Raw genomic sequence first — 27,495 nt, forward strand, 5'->3', positions numbered from 1 at the left:
TGGTAGTGAAACAATTATTCTGATTCAGGTCACAAATTGAAACATCGGTTTAACATTGCAAAGTGTTTACAAAAGAGCAATGTAGTGAACACGACAACGCATTAATAAAGAATACAGTGCAATTTAAGCATTTTTTAAATTCCATTAATTACATTCAAGTTTAAAAAACAACACACAAACACTGACAAAAGTAAATTTTGGCAATTATTCCGGCATTGAGCTACTTAAGCCAACATTATATTTTCAATGGTAAGCTGGTGATCTTCTTGAAACCCTTGGTCGGGGGCAGGGGGTCCTACCAGAAGAAAACAAGGGAGGAACTACACATTTTTTTATAGTAACTTCCATCTTGTTTTCAGTTATTTTTTAGGCCTACTAGGGTTGCATCTTCTGAATCTGCCACCACTTCAATCTATCACATTGCTCTACATTGGATCATGGCCCTGAAGAGAATATCTTTTTTTATTATTTATCACAGACATTTTAGTAATTGTAGTTAAGTGGAATTGCCAAACCTAATCTTAAAGGTGGTTGCTAAGAGATTTGTCATTTTAAAATCACATTGACATTGTTCTGTTTCACTGTATAATTTCAAAGATCAAATGTTCTACTCATTAAATTGGCTAACTGAAATGTTATGAAGGAAAGACTGGAAGTTTGGCCCTAATATCACCTCTATGTTGTGTACCACTTTAAATCAATGTCCATGCAATTTAGGCCTTAACAGTAAGTGGAATCTCTGTACTAACTAGCTTCATCAATTTTCCTCTGTGTACAATATACAGGCTATTCATAGCAAAATCTCTAAAATAAGTTGTAGTACGGTTTTATATTTTCTTCCTAAGGTTGTTTACTTTAGTCATTAATAAATGCATTGTTCTTGCCAAAGCTGACATAATGGAAATAATAAATAAATAACAGGTAAAGCACAGAAATCTACACAAGCATCCATCGCATCATGATCCTCTTTAAAACAAATTACCTCAACTTTCTCACTTGAAAAATTGGGGAGAATAACTTTTTGGAAATAGAATATTTCCATTTAAGAAAGCAAACTGCTTTCTTAAGGTAAAGAAAGACAAATAAAAGTTGGAAGAATTCAACAGTGATCAACAAACCTCTTTTACCATATAAATATTAAGTTTAAATTTAAAGCTCTGAACAGAAAGCAGGTTCATCCCACCTCTGATGAATTTTGTAAGAAAGCTTTTGCATACAGTTTCTTACACAGATGTTGTCCTGACTAGTTTTCCTTAATGAAAGCCTTTCTCCAGCAAAGCATCAAAGATGCTGGCTTCCTGTGTTGCAGCTCACTTTCAAGCTATGCAGGGGAAAAACAAAAAAAGAAAAACAAAAATATCTTATATCTGTATCTTATGAAATCATGCCAATACATACCAGTACCTCTGAATGAAAAAACGAGAAACACCAATAGCTGAAACCTACATACATTTGCTTGGAAAGAAGTCCTTCTGGACCCAATGGGACTTACTTCATAGGAAAGGTGCTTTAATTAGAGCCTTAAAAATCAACAAATACAATTCATATACGTCTGGTTCATACAGAATCCCCTTTAAAAAGCCTCCTTGTGGTGAAGTCTTCAAGTGACTATAGCAGTATTAAGTTCTATGAGATGCTGTTTCAACCCGTGGAGAATCCCTTCCAGCTCACTCTCATCACTGCTCACTCACACACCATCCAGCATTGCCCCCAAACAAGAAAATGAAGCCTAGTCTTGCTGGACCATCAGCAAGTGAGGAGGGGCAAGTTGTAGTGCTGATAGGGAGCTGTAAGGGGGCTCTTTACAGGTGACAGTAGCAGCTGTCAGAACTTATAACTGCTACCATTACCCAGTGTATCCTCACCATGTGGAGGTTCTGTTCAGAGCTCCTATGTGAACTATGGCATGGTGACAGCCATTTCGAAGGCTGTGTGGGGAACTTCTCTACAAGAGTTAGACTTTGGAGAGCCTATCTTCCACCACAATATCCATGCCCAGCCCCATTGCCCAACAAGCTACTTTTCCAAATATTACATAGTTTGCTAAAAAGGAGAGCATCTTGAAACAGGAAAGAAAGTAACCAGTCTTAAGGATCTTAAAGTAATCAAGATTAACATCTGCTAGAACGAAGCCATCAACTTTTTCAGACTTGGGACCACATGAAACCCGTTTTTGTTTGTTTTACTGAAAATATTTATCTTCCTCTCCCTGTTTCTCTCCTCCTCAAAAAGCCCTCAATTTACTATACATTTTAGAAAATTGTTTGCTTATTGGCATTTGGGCATCTCTTAAGATATCAACACCAAATTTTGTATCATGGCTCCTAAGATCAAGCAGCAACTTTTGTCTATGTTCGGATACAACTGGATGCCATTTTGAATCAAGATGGCAGACTGAATCTTTTGAAACTGCATTGATTTTAATCACAGGTTTCAAAATGACAAGTTTTGGTTTCTTGCAATTCCCAAGCAGCCCCAGATGCAAGACTGTGAATTATACTATAACAAGAAAAATGGTGATAGCACCTTTGGTGCAACCTATTTTAGGCTGTTGTGTCACACATTTGTGGGTCCCAGTCCAACGGTTGAAGACTAAGGTGCTAAAAGTGAATAAATAAAATAAAGTAAAGCATCTAGATGAATGCATACATTGTGACATTAGGTCAGACTCAAATGTAGTAGTAGTAGTAGTAGTAGTAGTAGTAGTAGTAGTAGTAGTAGTAGTAGTAAATAAATAAATAAAGCAAGCAAGCTGGGGCAATGAACAACTTCTATCCAAGCCAATTGTGGAAAAAGTTATACCTCTAACAATGCTTCCAGCGTTTAGCTTCTCCTTGATCTTCCAGCAATTTCTTCCTCTTTTCTGCCTTTACCGCTTGTTCCCTTCTGTCTCGATTTTCCTACATTCCAACACACAATCTAAAATTGAAAAGAAGCCTGACAAAAAAATCAACATGGATAAACCCACCTTTCACTAATAATTATAATAATGGTTTGAAAATCACAGCCAACTTTTTAACACAATACACCACCACCTCCTAATTAATATATGGAATTCACTACAGCAAAGTATCATACAACCTGTAACTAAATTCTGCAGTCAGTCATTGTACCCCTTGCTGTTCATCTGTTATTAAAAGCAGTTCAATCAGCCAGCCATTTTCCTATCAATTTGCCCACAAGGAGAAGGACGCACACTAGAGATTGAGGATTTTCTTTCATTCTACTGAAAACCAGATTTTCTCACAGTGCAGAAATATTTACCAGATCCTTTCTCCACCAGAAATGGCTTGATTAAAAAAAAGGGGGGGAGGTATTGTTGGCAAGTGGAAACTGTGCATCTGCCCGTGAGCAGTTCTGTAAAGTCCAACATGTTTTTATTCCCACAATTCACAATGGCAGCTGCACATACTACTGACATTGGTAGTTCTAATAATTCCCTTTATTTCAAGTATTCAGGCTATAAGTGCTGTTGCTTATATAGTCAAAACAGCATCACCTGTTTGGGGGGAAGGTTTTAGCTCAGTGGTAGTGCATCTGCCTTGCATGCAGAAGGTCCCAAGGTCAATCCCCAGCATCTCCAGGTAGGGCTGGGAGACACTCCTGTCCGAAACCGTGGAGAGCTGCTGCCAGTCAGTGTAGACAATATGGAGCTAGATGAACCAATGGTCTGAATCAGTGTGAGGTAGCTTGCTATGTTCCCATGTACCCACACACAAGAGGAAATAATCAGCAGGCCCAGGGGAGCCTATTGCTCAATTTTTGCAGCAGTAGAAAAAACCCCACTTCATTAATTTAATGGAAAACCACATTAAACAGCCCAATGAGTATACAAAGTGGCCCCAAAGTGCTGATTGTTGAGATAGGGGAATAGAAAAGTGGATGGAGGGGAAATGGAATATCCTGGAAAAAGGCATAGCTGGCTGGAACCCTGCACAGGAACACTCCATACAGCACCATTTTGTTGCAGGTCCCCTTGTCATGGTCTTGCCTTGTTTATTATTGCAAACCTTGAGTGCATTGATGAAGAGATCCCTGAAGGCTTTCATTGTGTTAAAGAGATCATCTAATGAGTGTGTATTTCGATCTTCACAGAGGTAATCAGCAAGCTCAACTTTCTTTTCCACAAGGGCATTCATTTCCACACCCAGTTCCTTGGAAGCATTTATGCTGTCCTATTTGCAAACACAATTTGTGTGTGTTATGAACATTGTCCAGAATATTGCATCTACTGCTGTTTATTTGATTGCTTTTTCACTATTTGTATTTTATGATGTCAATTTTAAGGCTATATTTAATGCTGGCTTTAAAAAATTAAATTGAAAGGTGGCGTATATTCTATTTTTAAAAAATAGAATCAGGTCAATAACACATAAAAATAGCCCAGAAGAGCACTCCAGCAGCTTGTGAGTGAGGCAACTTTCATAAAGACAGACCATTCCAGGCAATCATTTTGTAGTAAATGATCAGTTGTTGCTTCAGATTCAGACTTCTTCCTTAAGGAAGCACTTTTATTTTGAAGATATGCCATTTTGCACCATTCAGTTGACAGTGTATGATTACAAGAAATCTTTCCCAAGCTAGCAGGACCACTGTAATTTGCAGTGTGATCCAGAATATGGTTGTACAAATGGGAAGGATATTAAATGAATGGAACCTGCTATCTGCCAAATCAAGAGGCACAGTCCCACAGACTCAGGTGCCATATGCTCAGCCAATAATGAGGGCACTGTTCCAGAGACAGAACCTATATATTCACATTATCTAGCAGTAACAGACCTTGCTTTCAGAATTTTGCTTGATTGGCTGCACACTTTAACCTCACAAGAGGCATGTCTATACATTCCTTTGAGTCACTTAAATATCTCATTGAAGATCAAATACAGCATGTAGTCTTTTAATGGAGGGAGGGGAAACAGTATGACTATATCCAAAAGCGCATGAGGCCTCCAGTTTGCTAACCCTAAGCAGGTCTGGGTTTGGTCAATGTCTAGATCAGTGATGGATGAAAGGCGGGTATAAGTGTAAGACAATAAAGTAAAAATAAATGGCTAGTCTCATCCCCCATATTCATGCAGCAATTATATTTGCATGCATCACTCCAGTTAAAAATACAGGTCTCTAAGTGCATACATGTAGAGCCATGCTGGGGCTACTCAATTCTCTTACACTGCAGAAGGGCTATAGCTCAGCAGCAGACCATCTGCCTTGCATGCAGAAGGTCTCAGGTTCCGTCCCCAGAGTCTCCAGGTAAGGCTGAGAGAGACACCAGTTCAAAATCCTGGATAGCTACTGCCTGTCAGGGTAGACAATACTAAACTAGATGGACAATTGATCTGACTCACATCCATACCATACATATAAAAAGCACTATTAGACCATTTTTAGAGTCATGGCTTCCCCCCAAAGAATCCTGGGAACTGTAGTCTGTTAAGGGTGCTGTAAATTATTGCTCTATGAGGGGTAAACCTCAGTCCCCATGTTTTTGGGGAAACCCTTGTGCTTTAAATGTATGGGGTGGATATAACCCATGACTCTTAAAAAGTGGTGTAAGGGTGCTTTAAATGTTCCTAGAAAGTGTTCCCTGTCTACCCTCTTAATACAGAACAGAAGAGGGAAGCCTGCAGAAGTGGAACTCCATAAATGCAAAGGAGCCCTCCCTCACCTCAACACAACTAAACATTTGTGAAACCCATTTAGCAGACACAACTAACAAACTGTATAGAAGAAAGGAGGCTTGCGTGCTATTATTAAATCTACTTAACTTACTTTAATAGATTTTCCAAACTGGACTTTAACATCATCCTTTGATGAAGATATTTTTTTCTCTATTTCCAATAATTTCTTTAACAGGCCATCTACTTCCACCTGCATCTCTTTAAAATTGATTCTGGAAAAGGTATAGTAAAAGTTACAACTGATGTCTATCTGCATACCCACTGTGACAGTTCCCCATCCCCAAACTAACCCACACGTATCCAAGGGTGTAGTCGTCTGGTGTCTCAGTGGTCTTAGACCCTTTACTTTTTTGGAAGTAGGGTCCCAGCAGGGTCCCTATGTCTCCAGTGTTCTACGAGCCAATCAGCATGAAAGGGGAATAGCCACTGAGAAGAATCTTCTAACTTGTTTCCTTGTCCTTTCCTGCTGATTGGAGTCAATCAGAGTGAAAGGAGGAGAGTCAGCCACTGAGAAGACTCTTTTCAGTTGCTAACACTCTCCCCTTTCATGCTGATTTGCTCCTGGGGACATCTGTTTTTGTGGGAGAAGGCATTAACAAGGATCTCATTCTCGACCCAGCAGCAAAAGAAAAAAAAAGGGAGGAGGTTGTGGCTGTGACCATCATGAAGGCACCCTGCTCTTCTGAATTTGCAATACATTATTGCACGTATCTCTCAAAGGAGAGTCTTCCTGGGAAGGGAGATGCAGCCAAGACAAAGGAAGGGGCCTCATCAATAGTCCTGAACCCAAGAGGAAGGTGAGGCTGGGCAAGTGAGGTCAGAGGAGGAATTGCCTTTGCTTAACTCTCTGTGTCCCCTTCCCCCATGTCACATGATCTCCACTTGTTCGTATCCCAACTCTGCTTTAACAAAACACACATTACAGTCTTTGTTTCAAGAATTTCAAAATGTTACCAAATAAAAGGTTTACCCAGCTGCCTTTGAAACACACTCCAGGTCGTGAGGAAGATACAAAAGGTCTCTGTGTTTTTTTTCAACCTCCTAAAAAAAATAAGTGGGGGAAAAGTAGCAATTGTTCATTTGCATATGTAAAAAACAGCAGACAGTTATTAGGAACATAATATAGGAAGCTGCGTACACAATCCTGTTTACTCCACATCTGCCACTGGTTTGGGAAGCAGTGTACACACAGTCCATATCTATCCTGTATCTATCCTGTTGTTTCTTATGAAATAATGCATTTTGATGGGGTTTTCACCAAATCAGCTTTGATCTGAATTGAGAAAAAGAAGAATCCTAGCTGTATTTTAAAGCAAGTAATGTGTAAACAACCTGAGTCAGACCACTGGTCCATCCAGCTCAGCACTGTCCACACTGAGGCAGGGGTCTCTCCCAGCCTTACCTGGAGATGCCGAGGATTGAACCTGGGACCTTTTACATGCAAAGCAGACGCTCTGCCACTGAGCTATGGCCCTTCCCTACTTTCTGATTCCTTTCTCTGTGGGAACAAAACCTCAGTTGTAATATCAAAATCAGGTTTTTAAAAATCTCCCTTAAAGACAGGTATTATTATTAGTAGTAGTAGTAGTATTATCCCGTTCCCAATCCAAGGTGCTCTCATTAAATGTAAGCTTTAATACACAGTGCTAGATAGCCATTATATTTGATGCTTGCCGCATGCAAAATGAATAGAGCTGCACTTTTCAAAAGACATGATGTGGAGAGTGAACATTAGTAGAAGGGAGGGAGGTTGGGATCTACCCTGTCTTGCACATGTTCAGTTGATCTTTTTCATCTAAGATGGTGTCTTTGAGATCAATGGATGTCTGTGTGGGTCACATGAATAAACATAGCCATTGTGAAACTGAGCCATAATGCTGTGGGTTATTTGTATGCTTGTTATTAACTAGGGGCCGCTGGCCTTGCTCGCTTCACTTGCTAACCCCACCTACCGTCACTGAAGCCCTGCCCTTGCCCCCTCGCAGGCTGCCAGAGCCCACCCATCTCCCTGCGAGTCACCAGAGCCCTCCCCTTTCCTCCCCATGGGTAGCCAGAGCCCTCCCCTCCACCCTCTTGCAGGTCCCTGAAGCTCCCCCTTTTGTAAGCATGATGCTTACAAAGGAAGAAAGGTAATTTATATAGTGCCATCAATGTCCATGAAGTAACAACAAAGTGCTATGTCTCTGACCCCAAGAGATTACAATCTAAAATTGAGGTGGGAAATCTCCTCCCCCCACACAGATCAGATCTGTTTCTCCCCTACCCCTCATGGCCTAAATTTGACAGGTGGGCAGCACCACAGAACCCTACACTTGTGAAAGAGTAGAGTCCTTTTATTGAATACTGGCAATATGTATTCTTGCTTCTCAGTAATAATAATAATAATGATAATATTTAATTTAATTTAATCAGTTTTTGTATAATATATATGAAGTATCCTGTGTGTACTACTATTCTGTCAATATAAATATATTGATTATTGCATTTATATATTTATAATAATAAAATTAATATTGATAAATGAGGAATCTTGAGGAATTGACATTTAAAAATGAGGTCTTGGCGGGGAAGAGAGTTTTGCTTTCATATGAAACAATGCTGGTCTTAACACATTCTCAGAATCACAGACAAGTACAAGAAAGAAACATAAGTTGCATCAATACCTCTAGGATGTGATGGAGCAGAGTAATACGGTTTTGATTTGCTCTCGTCTCTGTTAGTTTGAGCAAAGTGCTAATTTTGAAGCCTCTAGCATTCCCACTGTGACGCCCCTGAAAGATCAAATGTGATTTGAGTCAACATACTTAAGAGAGAGAGTGACACATACACAAAAATATCCCTTTGTCATTACAGGATGACAACTGTAATAGATACTTGGACATTTAAATATCTTAAGAAGCCACCAAGCTAGCACAGAACTGAGAGCGTAATAGCAAGGGATGAAAGGGCCCAATAATAAAAATGTATGATGGGTTTAAAACGGGGGGGGGGGAGAGAGAACAGTGGCCCTCCAGATGATGTTGGACTCCAGCTTCCTTCAACCCCAACCAGCATGGCCAGTGGTCAGGGGATTATGGGAGTTGTAGTCAAGCAACATCTGGAAGGCTACAGGTTCCCCAACGGTAAAGAGTCCATAAAAGAGCAAAAAGGAATCCCATTGCATGTGAACAACAAAATGCATACCCACTCAGCCATGAAGCTCACTGGGTAACTTTGGGCCAATCACTGTCTCTTAGCCTAAGGATAACTTGTGAGCATTCCACCGCATATGAACAGCAAAAAATGTATATCCACTCAGCCACAAAGCTTACTGAGTGATCTTGGGGCCATCAGCATCTTTTAGCTTAGGGATGAGGAACCTCAGGCCCGCAGACCAAATGCAGCCCTCCAGATCTCTTTGTCTGGCCCTCAACTTTCCCCAAGCCACACCCCTCAGTGGTCCTGCTTTGCATCACTAGTAGTGTTGTTTGGCTAAAATATGTCCTTGAACTCTCATAATATCTCTTGCTTGCCTGTCTGGATAGAATAGAGAGGGGCATTTAAGTGTGTGTAGAAATTAGCCTACTGTACCAAAATAAAATTTACATCTGTTTTTGGCCCTGCACCTCCCACTGTCTTGTGGCCCCCAAAAGGTTGCCCAGAAGCAAATGCAGCCCTTGGGTTGAAAAAGTTGTAAACAGAAAACTGGGAGCAAAGGGAGACCGTGTACACCAGCCCAAGCTTCTTGAAGGAACGGATTAAAAAGAAGAGATAGGTAGATATATGGTATACTCCGGAGCTGAGAGCGATGAAGCAAGATAGGAGGAGGCTTGAGCGGAAATGGAGACGAACTCCCGACGGATACAATTATGCGCTGGTTAGTGCTTCGACTACGCTCTATGTAGGAGCAGTGAAGGCAGCTAAAAAACATCATTTTGCTGCCACTATTAAATCATCTCTTTGCCGCCCAGCGGAGCTCTTTCGAGTGTCCGGGGGCTTCTCCATTCAAACCCTCCGGACACGGTGGAATCATCGGAGGCCCGCTGTAATCAGTTTGCCGATCACTTCCAGAATAAGACCTCATGTATCCGCCAGGACCTAGACTCTCAAGTTATAGCAGTAGATCCTAGTGAGATGTCCAGAGCACAGTCTTGTCCTGTTTTGTTGGATGAGCTTCAGTTGGTTCAACTCGAGGACGTGGACAAGGTGCTTGGACAGGTACGTGCAACCACTTCGGTACTGGATCCTTGCCCCTCCTGGCTGATAAAAACTAGTAGGAATGGAACAGGTAGCTGGGCCAAGGAAGTGATAAATGCCTCTTTACGAGAGGGAGTGGTCCCGGGCTCTCTGAAAGAGGCAGTGGTGAGACCACTCCTGAAAAAGCCTTCCTTGGACCCAGACAATTTTAACAGCCACAGGCCAGTGGCGAATGTTCCATTCCTGGGCAAGGTCTTGGAATGGGTGGTTGCTGGCCAGCTCCAGGCGCTATTGGATGAAACTGATTATCTAGATCCATTTCAATCGGGTTTTAGGCCCGGTTTTGGCACTGAGACAGCCTTGGTCGCCCTGGACGATGACCTATGTCGGGAAAGAGACAGAGGGAGTGTAACTCTGTTGATTCTCCTTGATCTCTCAGCGGCTTTTGATACCATCGACCATGGTATCCTTCTGGAGAGGCTCGCGGAGTTGGGAGTTGGAGGTACTGCTTGGCAGTGGTTCCGCTCCTACTTGGCGGGTCGTCTCCAGAAGGTAGTGCTTGGGGAACATTGCTCGACACCGCGGGCTCTCCAATATGGGGTCCCGCAGGGGTCAGTTTTGTCCCCCCTGCTTTTTAATATCTACATGAAGCCGTTGGGAGAGGTCATCAGGAGTTTTGGAGTGCGTTGTCATCAGTATGCTGATGACACGCAGCTCTACTTCTCCTTTTCATCTTCTTCAGGTGAGGCTGTCGATTTGCTGAACCGTTGCCTGGCCTCGACAATGGACTGGATGAGAGTTAACAAACTGAAGCTCAATCCAGACAAGACTGAGATGCTGTTGGTGGACGGGTTCTCTGATCGGATGGTGGATATATACCCTGTCCTAGATGGGGTTACACTCCCCCTAAAGGACCGGGTTCGTAGTCTGGGAGTCTTTTTAGACTCTTCCCTCTCACTTGAGGCTCAAGTAGCCTTGGTGGTTAGGAATGCGTTTTACCAACTTCGGTTGGTAGCCCAGCTACGTCCCTATTTGAGTAAAGAGGACCTTACATCAGTGGTACATGCTCTGGTAACCTCACGTTTGGATTACTGTAATGCGCTTTACGTAGGGCTACCTTTGAAGACAGTTCGGAAGCTACAACTAGTGCAAAATGCGGCGGCCAGATTGCTGACAAGGACCAAGCGGTCCGAGCATATAACACCTGTTCTGGCCAGCTTGCACTGGTTGCCAATATGTTTCCGGGCTAGATTCAAAGTGTTGGTATTAACCTATAAAGCCTTATACGGTGCGGGACCACGATACCTTGCGGAACGCCTCTTCCGATATGAACCGGCCCGTGCACTACGTTCTGCTATGAAGGCCCTCCTCCGGGTTCCAACTCACAGGGAGGCCTGGAGGGTGATGACAAGATCTAGGGCCTTCTCAGTGATGGCCCCCGAACTATGGAACAGTCTCCCTGAGGAAGTACGCCTGGCGCCGACTCTGCTCTGCTTCCGGCGCCAGGTCAAAACCTTCCTATTCTCTGAAGCATTTTAAGTTACACTGATTTAATTTTAAAAATGTTTATTGTGTTGGATTGTTGCTTGTATTTTAGTATTGTTTTGTTATTTATTGTATTTTTATGCTGTTTTATGTTCACCCCCCAGAGAGCTATTGCTAGTCGGGCGGTATATAAATTTAATAAATAATAATAATAATAATAAATAGATATCACCCCTCTCTCTCCACCTTCTTACGTAATTTAAGAAGTTTCCAACTTTCAGAATCAGCTGACAGAACACTGGCAGCCGCCGATTTGTAAGAATTGCTGAAAGAGAAAACAATGTAATTTTCACTGTTCCTTGGAGGATGCATAAGTTTGCACAAAAATTGCTGCTTCATGTCTTGTATTTAAAAAGTAGCATTTAGATCCCGCCATCCTATTCAAATAATCAATGCAGCAACACCATAAAACAATCATGCAGTAGGCTAATTATAAACAGGTTTTTTAAAAAAACCTATTTTGAAGAACAGTCAGCCATTAAAATCATCCAATATTAAGTAACAGGAGCACCTGACCAAGTCCAATTTCAGTGGCACCACAGAAAAGGTCCTGTGCCTTGTGTTCACCCACAAAACGTCTGATGGTAGAGGAATGAGGCTGAATAGTTATCCAGCTGGTGAGCACTTGCCACACACAATGCACACCCAGGTCAAAGGACACAAACTTTGGAAAGGGTGGTAGTTCAGTGGCAAAGCATTTGCTTCGCATGCAGAAGGTCCCCAGTTCAATCCCTGATATCTCCATGTAGGGCTGGAAAAGACCCCTCCTGAGGCCCCAGAGAGCCACTGCCAGTCAGTGTAGAAAATACTGTGCTAGATGGGCCAAAGATTTGTTTGGCCACTTCCTATGTTTCTAAATTTTGCAATCCACTTACTTTCAATGGCTACTCTGACCAATTTTGCTTTGGGCCAAAGCAGATCCAGCATAACATTCACCTCTGCACATATCAGCATGCCTTCTATCCTCAAATGGTAGCTAAAAAGAGAAATAGGTATTGGGGGGGAGGAACACAGATCTAGTAAAGTCAGAGCCATGACTATATAATTAGAAACTACATTAGAATCACATTCAGATATTCAGCTCAAAGTATGGAATATTTCATAAATGAAAGTATGAACATAAAAATACTGTTATGGGTTTGGGGTTGAGATAGATGATTTCTATGAGTCCCCTTCCAGCCTCTGAGTTGGAACCCTGCACCTGGGGGTGGGCTCTCCAACCCGCTGGTCAGATGAGTACCCTTTGTTAGTCTAATATTGCTGCCAGGTGAGCTAATGGGTCTATCAAGTATCCATTAACTGGGCCAGGGAGTTCCTATTGTTACTGAAACTCTTCAGGAGATCCCACCTCCTCCTGGGGCCAAAAGAGAGGCTTGTTTTTTTTAGTGGAGTCTGATGAAAGGCTGGGAACTGGAGACAGGCAGAGAGGCTGGCTCTCTGCACCACAGCTTTAGGATGCCTCTGGTAAGCAGTACGGAAAAGAAAGATCTATTGGACTGCTGATGCTTTGAACCCCTCCAGGTTGGAATGTGTGGAAATTTATTTTTATTTTATTTATTTATTTAATTAATTCGATTTCTATACCGCCCATAGCAAGCTCTCTGGGCGGTGTACAAACAATAAATAAATAAACCACATTTAATAAAGACACCACAGACTCCGCTGACCTTCTTTCCAAGGGAACCAAACCCTGGGTAAGCGCAGGGACCCCTGGAGATCTCTCACTGCTCAGAGAATGGGGTGGTGCGCACCAATACGTTGTTTTTTCTTCCCAACAATGCTCTCTCATTTTCTTTTGTTCTCCACCTTCGCCAAAAGACCTTTGTGGAACTTCAGGTCTTCCTCTCATTGCTATCCCCTACCTGCATTGTAGTTTCACCCAATCTCTAAATATTCAGAACTTTTTCTCCCTTAACAGTTGAAAGTATAAGGTCTAACTTACGCCTACAGACAATTATTCTAGAAACCAGCACATTATTTAGCATGAACTACGCATGCCTTACTTTTAGGTGGGTTTCCAGGAGGTAGCAGAGTTTGCCTCTGTCTAGCACCTTGTGGATAAGCTGGTGGAAGGAGGGAATTAACACTGTCAGGAGCTGCTTGACCTAGAATTAAGAACCTTCAGTTCCGCGTGCAGAAGACACAGAAGTGCTGAGGTACGGCGAGTCACAGAACTGCAGATCAGATATGTTCCTGGTAGCAAAAGGTTCTAGACTGGCTCTGCCCACTCACCAACCCATGTTGGCCATTGGGCCCTCCTAGACAGGAAGGAAGCAATATACTTCCTGTCTGGAGTGGGACATTGCTCAAGCACCAAGGCCTTCATGGCTTGGGTGGGCTTCTGTATGTTCTTCCCAGTTCAGCTCCTGTTTGTTCCTCGTTTCCAACTTCCTCCCTGATTCTCTCTAACCCTCTCCTCTTACTCACTTCCAGTTCCTGCTTGTTCCTTGGCTCCAACGCCCTGACACAACTCCTGGCTCATCTTGGACCGATGCTTAGTACTGCTCCACCCTGACAAACACCCAGGATTGATGCAAGAGACACTTTGCCATTTGAAGTGAAAGACAAGATGGCGCCAACCCCCAGCCCATATTCCACATTTAGAAGTCAACCGGATTGACTGTTGACTCTTCCTTCAACACTGGTGGCAAGTTAGTGCCCTCCCTTGCAGCACTAGAGGGCAGCTGACTAGCTTAGGGGGCATGAGGAAGGCCATTGTGTCACTCACAGTTCTGTTCTCCAAGACCTGGCTGCCATTCTCTGCCCCCCAGAAACCATCTCACTACCTAATGGTAGGGCCGGCCTCATGTTAGGGCTTACACTAGTCATGCAGAACTCAGATAAAGGGGAAGCAAAAGATGGCTCTCACCTAGGAACTTCAAGGAGGCATAGATAAAACTGATCCACGTTTCCTAGCTTGGCTTTTTCACCTCTGAATGTTTTCAGGCTCTCTATCTGACAAGGAAAGAAGACTTATTGCTATTGAGACTCTACTCATGCCCACACATATAATACAGTTTTATGTAAACCACTTAAGAGATTTTTTAGTCTATTAAGCGGTATAAACACATTTTATAAAATAAATAAAAATATCACACACTCAACATAGGCTTTGAGGATGATTTGCATGCCCCAGTTCGGCAAGTTACAGATTGATTTGCACTCTCTCTTTTAAGCACCTTTCAAAGATCCAGGTTTTTTTTTATTATGCCACAGGCTTTGCCAGTTCCAGGGGACAGGAACCACAATTGTGGTTGCCTGGCAACTGCAGATATATTCTCTAATCGTTGTAGAGCATATCTGGTGGCTTTCAGACAACAACTCTTAGGTTCTTTCTTAACATAATATTCAGAACTGACAAGATGTCTGGTATGGGCAATTCCATTAATCCAGGGGTATGAAGCCCACCAGGCCTCTCCTAAGCCACGGCCTTCATCGGCCCTGCTTTGCATCCTCCTTTAGTGTTTTTGCCTGGCTGGGATGTGTCTTTGAACTCTGATCGTGCCTCTTGCCTGCTTGGATGAAGGATAGAGTGAGCTGTGTGCGTGTGCGCGCTTGCACGCAAACTAGCCTACTGTACATACTAGGTAAAATTTAAATGCATTGCTTCTCTCAGTTTTGCCTCTGCCCTACCCATAACTGGCATGTGGCCCCTAGAAGGTTGCTCACAAGGGAATGTGGCTCTTAGACTAAAAACGGTTTCCCACCTCTGCATTAGTTTGTTGTTGTTATGTGCCTCCAAGTCGAGTACGACTTATGGCGACCCTATGAATGAGCAACCTCCAAGAGCATCTGTCATGAGCCACCCTGTTCAGATTTTGTAAGTTCAGGTCTGTGGCTTCCTTTATGGAATCAATCCATCTCTTGTGTGGCCTTCCTCTTTTTCTACTCCCTTCTGTTTTTCCCAGCATTATTATCTTTTCTAGTGAATCAGGTCTTCTCATGATGTGTCCAAAGTAGGATAACCTCAGTTTCATCATTTTAGCTTCTAGTGATAGTTCTGGCTTAATTTCTTCTAACACCCATTTATTTGTCTTTTTTGCAGTCCATGGTATCCGCAAAGCTCTCCTCCAACACCACATTTCAAATGAGTTGATTTTTCTCCTATCCGCTTTTTTCACTGTCCAACTTTCACATCCATACATTAGTTAACGAAAGCTAAACTGGTGTAGCAGTTAGAGGAGGGATGGATAAGCTTTTCTCCCATTAGGGACTATATTTCCCTGGGGTAATCTGCCCAAGGGCTGTATGCCAGTGGGGGATGGAGACAGAGGCAAAAAATGGGCTGGGCAAGGCCTAGAGATGTGAAGGCCTAGGGGAAAAAACCAGGAAAAAATTGAAATTTCCCCCCTTTTTGGGGGGGGGACCAGAAAAATGTGGGCAACAAACATTAATCCAATTTTTCTAGACCTTCACATCTCTAGCCAGGCCACCCCCTTTGCTTTCCTGCCGCCCCTTCTCTCTCTCTTCTATGCCATCTTCTTTCCATCTGAATGAAACTAGGCCCAGGATGCAATCCATGGGCTGCAGATAGCACACCCCTGGGTTAGAGGCTGGACTAGGACTGAGAAATTCAAATCCCTGCGCAGCTATGAAGCTTCCTGGATGAACCTGAGTCAGTCACTACCTCACAGGATTGTTGTGAAGATAAATTGTGGGCAGGGAAGAAGAATGCATGCTGTCTTAAGGTCCGTGGAGGAAAGGAAGCATATATCAAGTAAATAGCAGTACAGTAAGAAATAAATGCTGACCTTAGGACAAGAGCTTCTACAGGCCCAGCTCTCACCTGCCCAACAGTACGTTTATATCCATTCCTTTATTATGTTTAATTCTGTCCCCAAGTTTTAGGCCATGTGCAAGTGAGCAGCAGGTACACTGGAACTCATTGATATCTTCACTTGTCTTTTCCTGCTTGTTCACAGTGCTGCCTTTTTTTCCTTGTATCATCATCACCACCACCACCACCACGCACCCTTCACCCAAAGGTCCCAGGGCGGGTTACAACAGTTTTAAATCACATAATTAAAAACAGTTAAAAACAACCTAAACAACATCGCAGAAAATAGGGTGGGTCCTAAAAGTATATGTCTCAGGTGTGGAAGGCCAGGGCAAAGAGGTGTGCCTTCAGCATTCATCGAAAGTTGTACAATGAAGTTGCCAGATGCGCCTTGGTAGGGAGGGAGTTCCACAGCCTTGGGGCTGCCACAGAGAATGCCCTCTCCTGGGCCACCCCCCTGAGCTTCCAAGAATGGCAGAACTATCAAAAGGGACCCCTCTGCTGATCTCAACACCTGAGAGGGTCTGTAGAGAAGGAGGCAGCCTTTCAGATATTTGGGACCTAAGTCATTTAGGGCTTTAAACACTAACATAAGCACCTTCAACTGGGCCCGAAACGAAGTGGCAAACACTGCCAATAGCCCTGTTTCAGTGGCTTTTGAAAAGTAGCCTGAGGGACAGAAGTTCATCTGGTAAATATCTTTCTAACATGTAGCCAAACTTTACAGTTGACAATGAGGACATTGAACTTGTCAAGAATTATCAATATCTTGGCACAATCATTAATCAAAATTGTGACAATAGTCAAGAAATCAGAAGAAGGCTAGGACTGGGGAGGGCAGCTGTGAGAGAACTAGAAAAGGTGCTCAAACATAAAGATGTATCACTGAACACTAAAGTCAGGATCATTCAGACCATGGTATTTCCTTTCTCTATGTATGGATGTGAAAGTTGGACAGTGAAAAAAGCTGATAAGAGAAAAATCAACTCATTTGAAATGTGGTGTTGGAGAAGAGCTTTGTGAATACCATGGACTGCAAAAAAGACAAATAATTGGGTGTTAGAACAAATTAAACCAGAACTATCACTAGAAGCTAAAATGATGAAACTGAGGTTATCCTACTTTGGACACATCATGAGAAGACCTGATTCACTAGAAAAGAGAATAATGCTGGGAAAAACAGAAGGGAGTAGAAAAAGAGGAAGGCCAAACAAGAGATAGATTGATTCCATAAAGGAAGCCACAGACCTGAACTTACAGGATCTGAACAGGGTGGTTCATGACAGATGCTCTTGGAGGTCACTGATTCATAGGGTCGCCATAAGTCGTAATCGACTTGAAGGCACATAACAACAACAAGCCAAACATCAGAAAAAGATGCCTTTGTTAAAAGTCAACTCTGTGGACTATTCTAGATGTTCTGTTTATTGTGCATTTTTTATAATTTGTGTTCATGATGGGACAGTCATACACAATCATGCTTTCAAAACCATTTCCTCTGGCAAACGTTTTGGGGTGGTCATACTGCTTCATTTCCAATCGGGTCACATCCTGTACTTCCTGCTGGAATCCTCTAACTTTTTATACTACAACTTTTCATTCCTCTAGACAGCAAAAACGTAGTAGCATAGGGGAAATATTGCAGAACTACTAATAAAGCGGAATAAATCTGAAATTAATGCACTATTATTGTGTCAAGAAGAGGTTGCAGAATATAGCTGGGGGAAAAACACACAGTCTGGAGAGGCCCTGGGCCAGGTTGCTGTTAAAAGCTCAGGAAAAATGTAACAACCTGCTCTGGGCACTACTAAGCATGCCCAAAATTTACATATATATAAAAAACACAAGCACCTCATGGTTTTCAGGCAGTAGCTTCATGAGGTGTTTCAGGGCCTCAACATCGAACTTGGTCCTGTCTCCTTTCTGAATCACTTCAGCTATTTGCTGGTTTGAGCTGCAGGAAAGCAGTGTGTGTTTAGAGATGCATGAACATAAAAACTAGTAAGCAACAGATCTCAGTAAACTGGGAGGACTGTAGACAAGGAACCACTACCGCTTTTAGACCCTGTTCACCCTTATTGATACAAGCATTATTACTGAAGGACTTGCGTGAAATGAAATCACAGCACTAATCCCCTGGCAAAAATGGTTTACATAGCCATCTCCTTTGATTTCCCATGCAATGCTCAGCTTGGCTGCTTTTAAAAAGATTCCTCATACCTTTCAGCAGTAGAGAGGAAATACACTGGATACGGAGAGATCATAACTCAGCAGTAGAGTACATACTTTGCATGCAAATGTTCTCCAGGCTCAGTCCCTGGAATCTCCAATTAGAAGGGATCCCAGGTAATAGATTAGGGAAAGGCCCCTGTATGAGATCTTGGAAATCCAATGCCAGCAGACAATACTGGGCTGGATGCATAAAAGATCTGATGCCCTACCTAGAAGGTTTCACATATAGTCATGTTGCAATCCTGCTTATGCTTTTGGAAGCTGGTTTTAATTATTGTGTCCCTGCCCCTGTGCATTTAATTGACTGAGCAACTCTCACCATTTAAATTGCTTTAGTACTATGTTCAGATGAAGACTTTTCATTTGATCTACGAAGGAAATCTGTTTAAAGGAGAGGTGTGAAATAATAAAAAAGAATTATTGTAGTAGGAACAGGTTAATAGTTTGTCTACTTCATTTGCATAAGGCTCTGTCACAAAGGGAATGTTACAGTGCAGTGGTTTTCAAATATCACTCAGTGCACTGTGGTCATCTACACCGATTCATCTCATCTTGTTTTCCCCCCTTTTCTGGCACTTTTAAAAAGTACTATTTCACTATAAAATAAAAAATAACAAGAGATCTTTAATTAAGCCTTCCCCCAACCCCCAAAAAGAGATATATTGAGACAGGCTATTAAAGGCCCAATGAACGACTACTCAGCAGTAATTCTGCTGTCAGGAAACTTTAATTAAAGGTACAATAGCCCTGAAAAGCCACACTGGACAGGCCAGCATTGCAATTGTGTTTAAAAAATTTAAAACCACCACAATCCAGGTCTGAAAAAAATAAAATGAAGGATGACAAAATACACCCACCCTCCCCTAAATGGACTGGGCTGACAACAACGTATCTAGATTCTCTGCAAAAGTTAATGAACAAAGGATGTCATTCCAGATGGTTGGCATGGAAACAACCCTGTTACCTTCTGCATGGAACATGTGTTCTACCACTGAGATATGGCATCTGTCTCCTCATCAAGAGCAATATATATGGGAATGACTGAATTATTGTACCTCTTTGGGCTTCTTTAATCTGAGTTCTGTTTTTTCCTGCTGACTTGTTTGTGGGATACAGAAAAGTTGTTCTATGCTAGTATAATCAGGCTCTATAGCTTCATCACTTCCCCTCACTACTGAAGCCCAGAGAGAATGGCCACCTGAAAGAGACAGAAGACATTATTAGCACTTGTTAATGGAAACAGGGGGAGTCTTCACTAGTCACTTTCAGGAACCTTCTTATGGTAAAGGGTGGGGGAAATGAATAAATAAGAAAGAAAAGAGGAAGACAATGCAGAAAAAAGAACTGCATTTGCCCTGGACAATGAGAAAGTTCCTGTAGACAAGGCTAACTCAATATTCAGCTCAGGCCATTAAAGAAACTCAAAGCAGTAGCCTACAGAAAAGAGACGTGATCTGCCCAACCTCTTGCAATATAGCTATGCATACACCAGACGATGCCAAGGTCCAATTAGGTTAACATCTCTGTGTACAAACTATAACTAGTCTCCCTTGGGTCATGCCTATATACAGCTTTTGCACTTGTAAAATATAATTTAGGCAGAAAATCTTCGTAAGGAAAACTATTTGCATTACTGAGTGCTTTCCAGAAGGGTAGAGAGACCCACCTTCTTATTCCAGTTACATCTGAGAATTGCTCTGGAATTCCAAATCATACAGCTGTGTCCAGCGGTGTTGCTCAGCTGATGATCAGGCTCCCAGTAGCAGAACAGAGAGGGAAACAAGTTTTCAGCAATGCTCCCTCCCACCTTGAAGCCCTCAACCTTCCTAAATCAGCCCCAGACAGTTAAGGGACTCTTCAGGGCAGATTTAGGGGACTTCAGGGGATAACTGAAAATTACTCCCCCTCCTGTTCCACTGACAGAAGTCTTACCATCAGCTGAGCACCGCTGTTGGGTATGTATAACCCATCACTTTTATTATTATTGTAGAGTTCAAACCATAAGAAAATTGAAAATATTTGCTTATGGTGTGCTCGTTTACATATAACCTTTGCAGTTGTTACAGATCCAGGAACTGTTACTTGACTAGTTCTTCAGAAAGCTGTTAAATGTGTAGAATGGTATGTATTCTCCATGGTCTTTAGTACTGGGCATAAAACCCAGCTTTTTAAAATCTTATCTTTCTTTCAACAAGTTTCTAGACATTAAGGATGCAAAGAGAAAGTATACTAGCATGTTGTGGCAGATGAAGATGTAATAATCTCCAGGCTTTTTTGGTTTTAGCCAACAGCTAACGATTTTTCTTTAATTAACATTGATGGCTGGTGGCTAGCAGCTGCTGATTACTGGCAACTAACCAGCTTGGATGGGAGCTGAAAGAAACAGCTTGGTAGCTGGAATATAACCATTGAAGGTGACAGAAATATCAACTTTTTTGCAGCTGGCTGTGTGTGTTAACTGATGCCACTTATAGTTTAGCACTGTCTAACCTGATGCTTGCCTGGTCCCCTATGGCCTGACAGGGTCCCCTGCTGACAACTGCCCTATGCCACCAGCTGACTGGGGCTACAGTCCAATACATGCCTACACAGAAGAAAGCACTGAGTTCAATGGGACGTACTCCCAGGTAAGCATGTATTGGATTGCAGCCTGGGTCTAGACAACATTTAAATTTCCCATAATGCTGTCCATAAGATATGGCCCTGCAGAGTTTCTCCATCCACTCTGCTGAAAGACCAGCTTTGTCCGGCTCCCCCTTCACAATAGTCATCTATAGCAGCCATTCCATCAGCCTATAGGAGAGGATGGAATATGGGACCAGCAGGGCCTCTCAATCAGCTCTGCTGAAAGACCAGCAAGCTCTGTCTCTTTCTCTTACTGAAATCTCTCTGTTCCTGCTGGTCATTATGGGAACTCTGTAACTCAGAAATAGTGCCAGAGTTTGCTTCTTCCCCTCCTCCCTTCCAATCTCTTTTCCTTTTCCGCTGTATCTTTTGGGTAGTAAACCTGAAGGCAGGAACGGTCTTATCCTTGGCATTTGCAAGCTGCTCTGAGAATCTCAGTCTTGCTTGGCGTATTATCAGAGTGTTCAAGCTGAATATGAGCCAACAGTGCAATGTGGCTACAAAAAAGGCAAGTGTTAGTTTAGGCTGCATTAACAGAAGTACTGTATAGTTTCCAAATCACGTGAAGTACTAGTTCCCCTCTACTCAGCACTGGTTAGGTCTCATCTTGAGTACTGCATCCATTTCTGGACACCGCACTTTAAGAGGGATGCAGACAAACTGGAACGGGTTCAGAGGAGGGCAACGAGGATGATCAGGGGACTGGAAGCAAAGCCCTGTGAGGAGAGACTGAAAGAACTGGCCCTGTTTACCCTCAAGAACAGAAGACTGAGCAGAAATATGATAGCACTCTTCAAGTACTTGAAGGGCTGCCACACAGAGAAGTGCCAGGATCTGTTCTTGATTGTCCCAGAGTGCAGGACAAAGAATAATGGGCTGAAGTAAGAGGAAGCCAGATTTCAGCTGAACATCAGGAAAAACCTCCTGTTAGAGCTGTACAACAATGGAATCAATGACCTAGGGAGATGGTGGGCTCTCCAACACTGGAGGCCTTCAAGAGGCAGCTGGACAGCCACCTGTCGGGTATGCTTTAAGTTGGATTCCTGCATATCCCAGGAGGTTGGACTCAATGGCCATATAGGCCCCTTCCAACTCTACTATTCTATGATTCTGTTGCCCATCACCATTGCCAGGTAAGCCCACCAAAAGCCATCCTCAGAGGACACATCCATCAGAGGGCACTTGCCCAGGGCACCCTCAAGCCTGGAGCCAGCCTTTCATAAGGAGTAGTCTGCTGCAAGGGAGGTGAATGGACAGACTCCAAAAATAAGAGATAGTTGCATAGATAAGAACATATGAGAGGCTGGTTATATCTATTTATTTCTATTGTTTAAGCAGGGCAGGCTAAATGGGGCCTTCAAATGTTGAACTACTAGCTTCTGGGGTAACCAACATGGTGTTGTTGAACTACATCTCCCATCATCCCTAACTATTTGCCATGCTGGTAGGGACCAATGGGAGTTGTAGATTGGCAACATCTGGAGAACACCATGTTGTCTACCCCAGACCAGGTCACATCAGCATCAGCCCCAGCTGCATAGCCAGTGGTCAGGATGATGAGATTTGTAGTCCTACAACATCTAGATGGCCACAGGTTAGCTGCCCTTCGGTTTAATATAGACACACTTAAGATAACAAGAGCCCTGCTGGATCAGACCAATGGCCCATGTAGTCCAGCATCCTGTCATCTCAATGGCCAAAGAGAAGACCAATGAGAAGCTCGCAAGCAGAACCGGAGCACAACAGCCCTCTTTCCACTTGCAGTTCCCAGCAACTGGTATTCAGTTGTGTACTGCCTCAATGGTGGAGGTGTAGCACATGGCCATCATGGCTAGAACACAGTTGGTAGTAGAGGTGGAACATAGCTGTCATACTTACTTTTCACTGCATCCAAGGGAAGCTTTTGCCAGTTGAACTGTTTCATTCGCACCATGGGCCGCTGAGCCTTCTTGGGGCAAGGTGTTGTTCCTGAACCACAGACTAGACTTTCACTACTGGTGGATGGCAGCTGACTGCACAAAGATGCAACCCTCATGCCAGACATCAGAGGTGGTGGAGGAGGTGGAGGTATAACTTTCTCAGGATGAGAAAGGGAAGGCAGAAGCAGCCGTGTAGGCAGAGATGGGAGCTCTCTTAGCATGGCTGGAGCGGTTAGAAGCTGGCAAGGCTGCAAGTTCTCAGAGCTTCTTGGAGGTCCCATTGAGGGTGTTATCTTGGTTTCCAATGAGCCAAGCAGATCTGGAGAGATTCCCTTACCACTTATGGTTTCTTCTTCCAAGTCCATATCAACCTGAATACATTTACTCATTTTTTAAATAAGATGCTTTTTACACATGTGGCTGTTCACAAAACATTTCTTGCTGCTTAAGGAGGATGTTTCCATTGCTTCTTTTTGTTTTCTTCTAAAAACAATGGATACATTTATTTTTTGAGACTGAGATCAAGCAAGAGCATTTCCATCCACAGAATAAGTAACAATGCTTTTGCTAAAACAGTGGTTGCCGGACTTTTTACCCATGGAGCACTTGAAATTGCTGAGAGTCTTGACAGACCACTTAATTATTTTTTTAACCTGTTGTAGTGATTGTGCTGTGCTGTGCTAGATACTGTATGATTTTTAAAATGTATTTTTAATGCTTTTATTTCTAGTATATTGTATTTACTGTAATTGTATTCCATACAATTCAAATGGTAATACAATACAAGAAAAGAAGCAGTTAAAATATAATTAAAATCAATATGACCATTTCATGCCATGGATGTGCCATCTCCTAGATTCAGCCACAAATTCAACCACGAATCCACAGACATGCCATGGACCACCTGAATGAAGCTCGTGTACCAGTGCTGGTGTGCAGACCACAGTCTGGGACTCCTCATGTTAAAACACTCATTGTGACTGGGAGAATCTGTAATGGCTAAAATCACAAACAAGGAAATTGAATCCAATACAATAAAACCTCATTTGTTTGCATTAAGCCACTGTATCATATTTAAGAAATGTGTGTATTGAGTCTCACATTATAGATAGGGCTGTTTGTAGAACTCTGACAGTCAGTATTATTGTCCCCCATATTGCAGATGGGAGGACAGAGGCTGAGAGAAAGAGTGGCTCGCCTAAACCTACCTAGTAAGTGCATGGCAAGATATGAGATTCGAACCAGGGACTTCCTGGTTCAAAATTCAGTCTCTTTTATTTCAGTACAAAAACTGGTGCTGAGTGAATTTCAAGCACAGACACTTGTGCCAACAATATCTTTTTCTTCTTCTTCTTCAAATGAAAACTTGAATAGACTCTAGCCCTTAGGGTCTGGGGAATGGCTGTAGCTCAGTGGTAGGGAATCTGTCTTGCATGCAGAAGGTCCCAGGTTCAATCCCTGGTGTCTCTAGGTAAGGCTGGGAAAAGCTGCTGCCTGACTCCCCAGGGAGCTGCTGCCAGTCAGAGTAGACAATACTGAGCTAGATGGACCAGTGGTCTGGCATAATAAAAGGCAGCTTCCTATGTAATAAAACAGATTGAAAATATGTGGATAATGCCTGGTGAAGTAAAATGAGCTGCATTTTAAATAATATATACACACTTGCTTTCGAGTCTGTCTTTAAGGACAAAACATTTGCTCCATTTTCTTAAAATGAAAGCTGATCATATTTTCCAGTTTCTCCAAGTACTGCTCTTATGTAGCCCAAACAGCGCCATCCGCACAACAGGGAGCTATCATAGTAACATAGGGAGCTGCCTTATATTGCGTTAGACCCTTGGTCCATCTGGCTTAGCATCTACACACTATTGGCAGCAGTTTTCCAGGGTTTCAGGGAGAGGTCCCGCCCAGCCCTACCTGGAGATGATGGGGACTGAACCAGGACAAGGTAAGGCAAGTACTCTGTCACTGAGCTCCAGCCCTCTGCCAAATGCAGGAGATCCCAAAGGTCTGTAGAAGTACAAAAAATATTTAGAAAATAAAACCCAAAGAGGGAAACCCAAAGAGGGGAAACCCCCCCCCAGTGTGGACCGAGCATGCTCAGTGACCAGAGAATGCTGACTACCTGTTGGTGTATGGTGGACAGAAAACAAGGTGGGAATGAAATAGAGCGTCCTGGAAGAGGGAGCATAGCTAGAGCACTCTACATCCTGCTACATTTTGTTACAGATCCCACTTGTATTCTGAAGATGCTAAAATCTCAGGAGAGATATCTAACAGTTATTTAACTTGCATTTCTGACAAAAGCCTTTATACCAATATTTGCACTTTTCCAAAGCTAAATGACATTACACCACTTTTCACCTAAACAGCTACAATATTTTCAAGTAACAACCACTGAATTTGTTTAAAATGTACAGATGTTAGTGACTACTACATCCACAGAATAAATCCATTTTGTATGTTTAAACAAGAGACTAACATGGGAGGAGGGGGAGGAAATCCACACAAAGTTGAAAACACTGAGACTAAAATTAAATTACAAAAAAATAAATCCTTCCAATCTTAAAAATATTAATATGAAACATCTACAGATGTTCACTGTGTTTTTAACATAATCCATTTAATAAATTTTTAAAATAAACTTCCTTCAGTGGGCTACTCTATGTGATAAAGGGATTTACAGTGACAAGGCACCATGGGTTACTTCTGGAAACACTCTACAAAACTGTAAAAACAGATTAAGGTATCACTATATATACATACATAGCATGTATAAAGAGAACTTTGTTTTACTTTGTTAACAATATCCAAGAGAACTTACTCAGAAGCACTTTAAAGAACAGATCCTGGTCGTATTATTTAGAGCCATCACAAGCCCCCATCTTAGAGCAATAAACATGTCAGCCCATTCCTAATTAACCAATCACACCTCAAACACTTACACCTGAGAAAGATGCCATTGAGATAGTCTATTGGGTTGCTAATTTATCTAAACTCTGGTTCCCAAAATTTGGTTACACTCTAGAGCAGAAGGTAGATCTCTGGATGATTTGCAACAGATTGCAAAGTGCTTCTGATTCCCAACAGTTTAGCAACAGAAAGAAAAATTTCAAGTAAAAAAAAAAAATTCTCTAGCATGGCTGGCTTTGTACTCTAGCTGGTTCTTAGTTTTCAGCTTCAGCAGCCAGCACTATCTTTAACTAGGTCTTTGTGTATATCTACTGGCAAGTTTTGTGGTTTGAATCCCTCATCCAGGAGTAGCCAAGTGGTGCCCTCAAACTGTTTTAGAACTACAGCTTCCATCATCCCCAGCCTTCATGTCCAATGGGCAGGGATGATAAAAGTTGTAATCCAGCAACGTCTGGAAGACACCAACAGGAATGCACTCACTGGAAATGCAGGGTGGAGTGATAGGAAGGACAGAAGAGAAATGTTAATTGTCTGCTTCACAACTTAAATAATACATATGTCCATTGAAGGTAAGTGTGGGGGGACAGTTATAAGACCATTAAGTCCGTGACTAAAATTACCCAGCTGAACCACTGAACAAAGGATTAATAATATAAATGAATCAGCCAATACAGTGTTTCTCTAACGGTGAGCCAAGACGGGTGGGCCCAAGAGATGTCACGGGGCAGACCCGAGTGATGTCATTAAGCATGATACATTAAGCATCAATCACAGTTGCTTGGAGCATACAATTAAAAAAAAATCTGACTGGAAACTAAGCTAAACATCTTGGGTAGGGAACATTTAATCTAGCCTACTTGCTTTCGGCAAGAAGGGTTTAAGTGCCTTTAGGCCAGGCCAGTCACCAGAAGGCCACTGTAGGAAGAAAGGAGCCTAGTGTTGTGCAGATGTTAGATGGGAACATTCGGGAGTAAAGATGGATGCCCCTGAAGGCTGCAATTCTACACACACGTACTAAGGAACTAAGCCCCCATAGAACTCAACAGGACTTACTTCTGAGTAGATATAGTTTTGATTGTGCTGTTGGTAAAGTTTGACTAGGGATCCTCTGCAAAGACATCCATATCCAAGCAGGGTTGGCAACCCCCTGCCTGGAATGCCCTGCCCTTATCTTTTAATGTGGCTGCTCCAAACTTCTTTACAGATTTGACCCTTCACTTCAGAAAGAGGTCTGAGAAATGAGTAAGAGTAAGAACATTCTCTACCCTTTCTGTCTGCATAGATGCCCTCATCCTTTCCCTGCGCCCAGCAGAAGCTCTGGGCCAGGTGGGACGCAATGGCATCTCATAGAGGACACCCTCCCCTTTCATGGGGTGTATGATTTGTCCTGGCCCAGAACAGATTTTGGGGTGGGCACCCCCAGTTACTTATTTTTTATGATTTTATGACATCATTATGTATTTATGATAATATCAGAAGCCTGATGATTTTGATTGCATAAATGTATTGTTATTCTTGATGGGGAGAGTCCCCCAACCACAGTGATATATCATACAGGGTACCCCAACACATAGTTTGGGGTTCAGAGACATGTTAAATTTGTTTTGAAGTTGCTGTAGCTATCAACTCT

General features: G+C 42.6%; 1 protein-coding gene across 6 annotated transcripts; it reads right to left on the reverse strand.

Annotated features, from left to right (window-relative positions):
• On the reverse strand, nt 1-25,905 carry LOC133377732 (inverted formin-2-like). Of its 6 annotated transcripts, none has more exons than XM_061612313.1 (14): nt 25,777-25,905; nt 22,912-23,435; nt 19,464-19,606; nt 18,728-18,789; nt 18,028-18,130; nt 14,269-14,354; nt 12,275-12,375; nt 11,594-11,664; nt 8,342-8,449; nt 6,649-6,719; nt 5,770-5,890; nt 4,011-4,175; nt 2,803-2,919; nt 1-1,321 (listed from the first exon to the last, which is right to left on the reverse strand). In XM_061612313.1, the coding sequence occupies exons 2-13, from the start codon at nt 23,339-23,341 to the stop codon at nt 2,824-2,826; spliced, it is 1,557 nt and encodes a 518-aa protein (XP_061468297.1). In that variant the 5' UTR covers nt 23,342-23,435; nt 25,777-25,905; the 3' UTR covers nt 1-1,321; nt 2,803-2,823. The 6 variants fall into 6 exon arrangements, with proteins under 6 accessions (XP_061468297.1, XP_061468296.1, XP_061468298.1 ...); XM_061612312.1 differs by having other exon boundaries at nt 2,803-2,900; nt 25,777-25,904; XM_061612314.1 differs by having other exon boundaries at nt 2,803-2,900; nt 25,719-25,904.
• Nucleotides 25,906-27,495: the final 1,590 nt, after the last annotated feature.

The sequence above is a fragment of the Rhineura floridana genome, chromosome 2, assembly GCF_030035675.1.
Source record: "Rhineura floridana isolate rRhiFlo1 chromosome 2, rRhiFlo1.hap2, whole genome shotgun sequence".
Taxonomy (NCBI): domain Eukaryota; kingdom Metazoa; phylum Chordata; class Lepidosauria; order Squamata; family Rhineuridae; genus Rhineura; species Rhineura floridana.

Bases quoted from the DNA above. Each gene is read 5' to 3' on its own strand.
- LOC133377732 (XM_061612313.1), bottom strand. From the start codon at position 23,341: ATGAGTAAATGTATTCAGGTTGATATGGACTTGGAAGAAGAAACCATA. The intron at 14,355-18,027 runs GTGCTTGTGTTT...TTTCCTTGTCAG, and splicing joins TACTGCCTGAAAACCATGAG to ATAGAGAGCCTGAAAACATT. The intron at 12,376-14,268 runs GTGAGAGCCATC...TTCTCTTTTTAG, and splicing joins TGCCTCCTTGAAGTTCCTAG to CTACCATTTGAGGATAGAAG.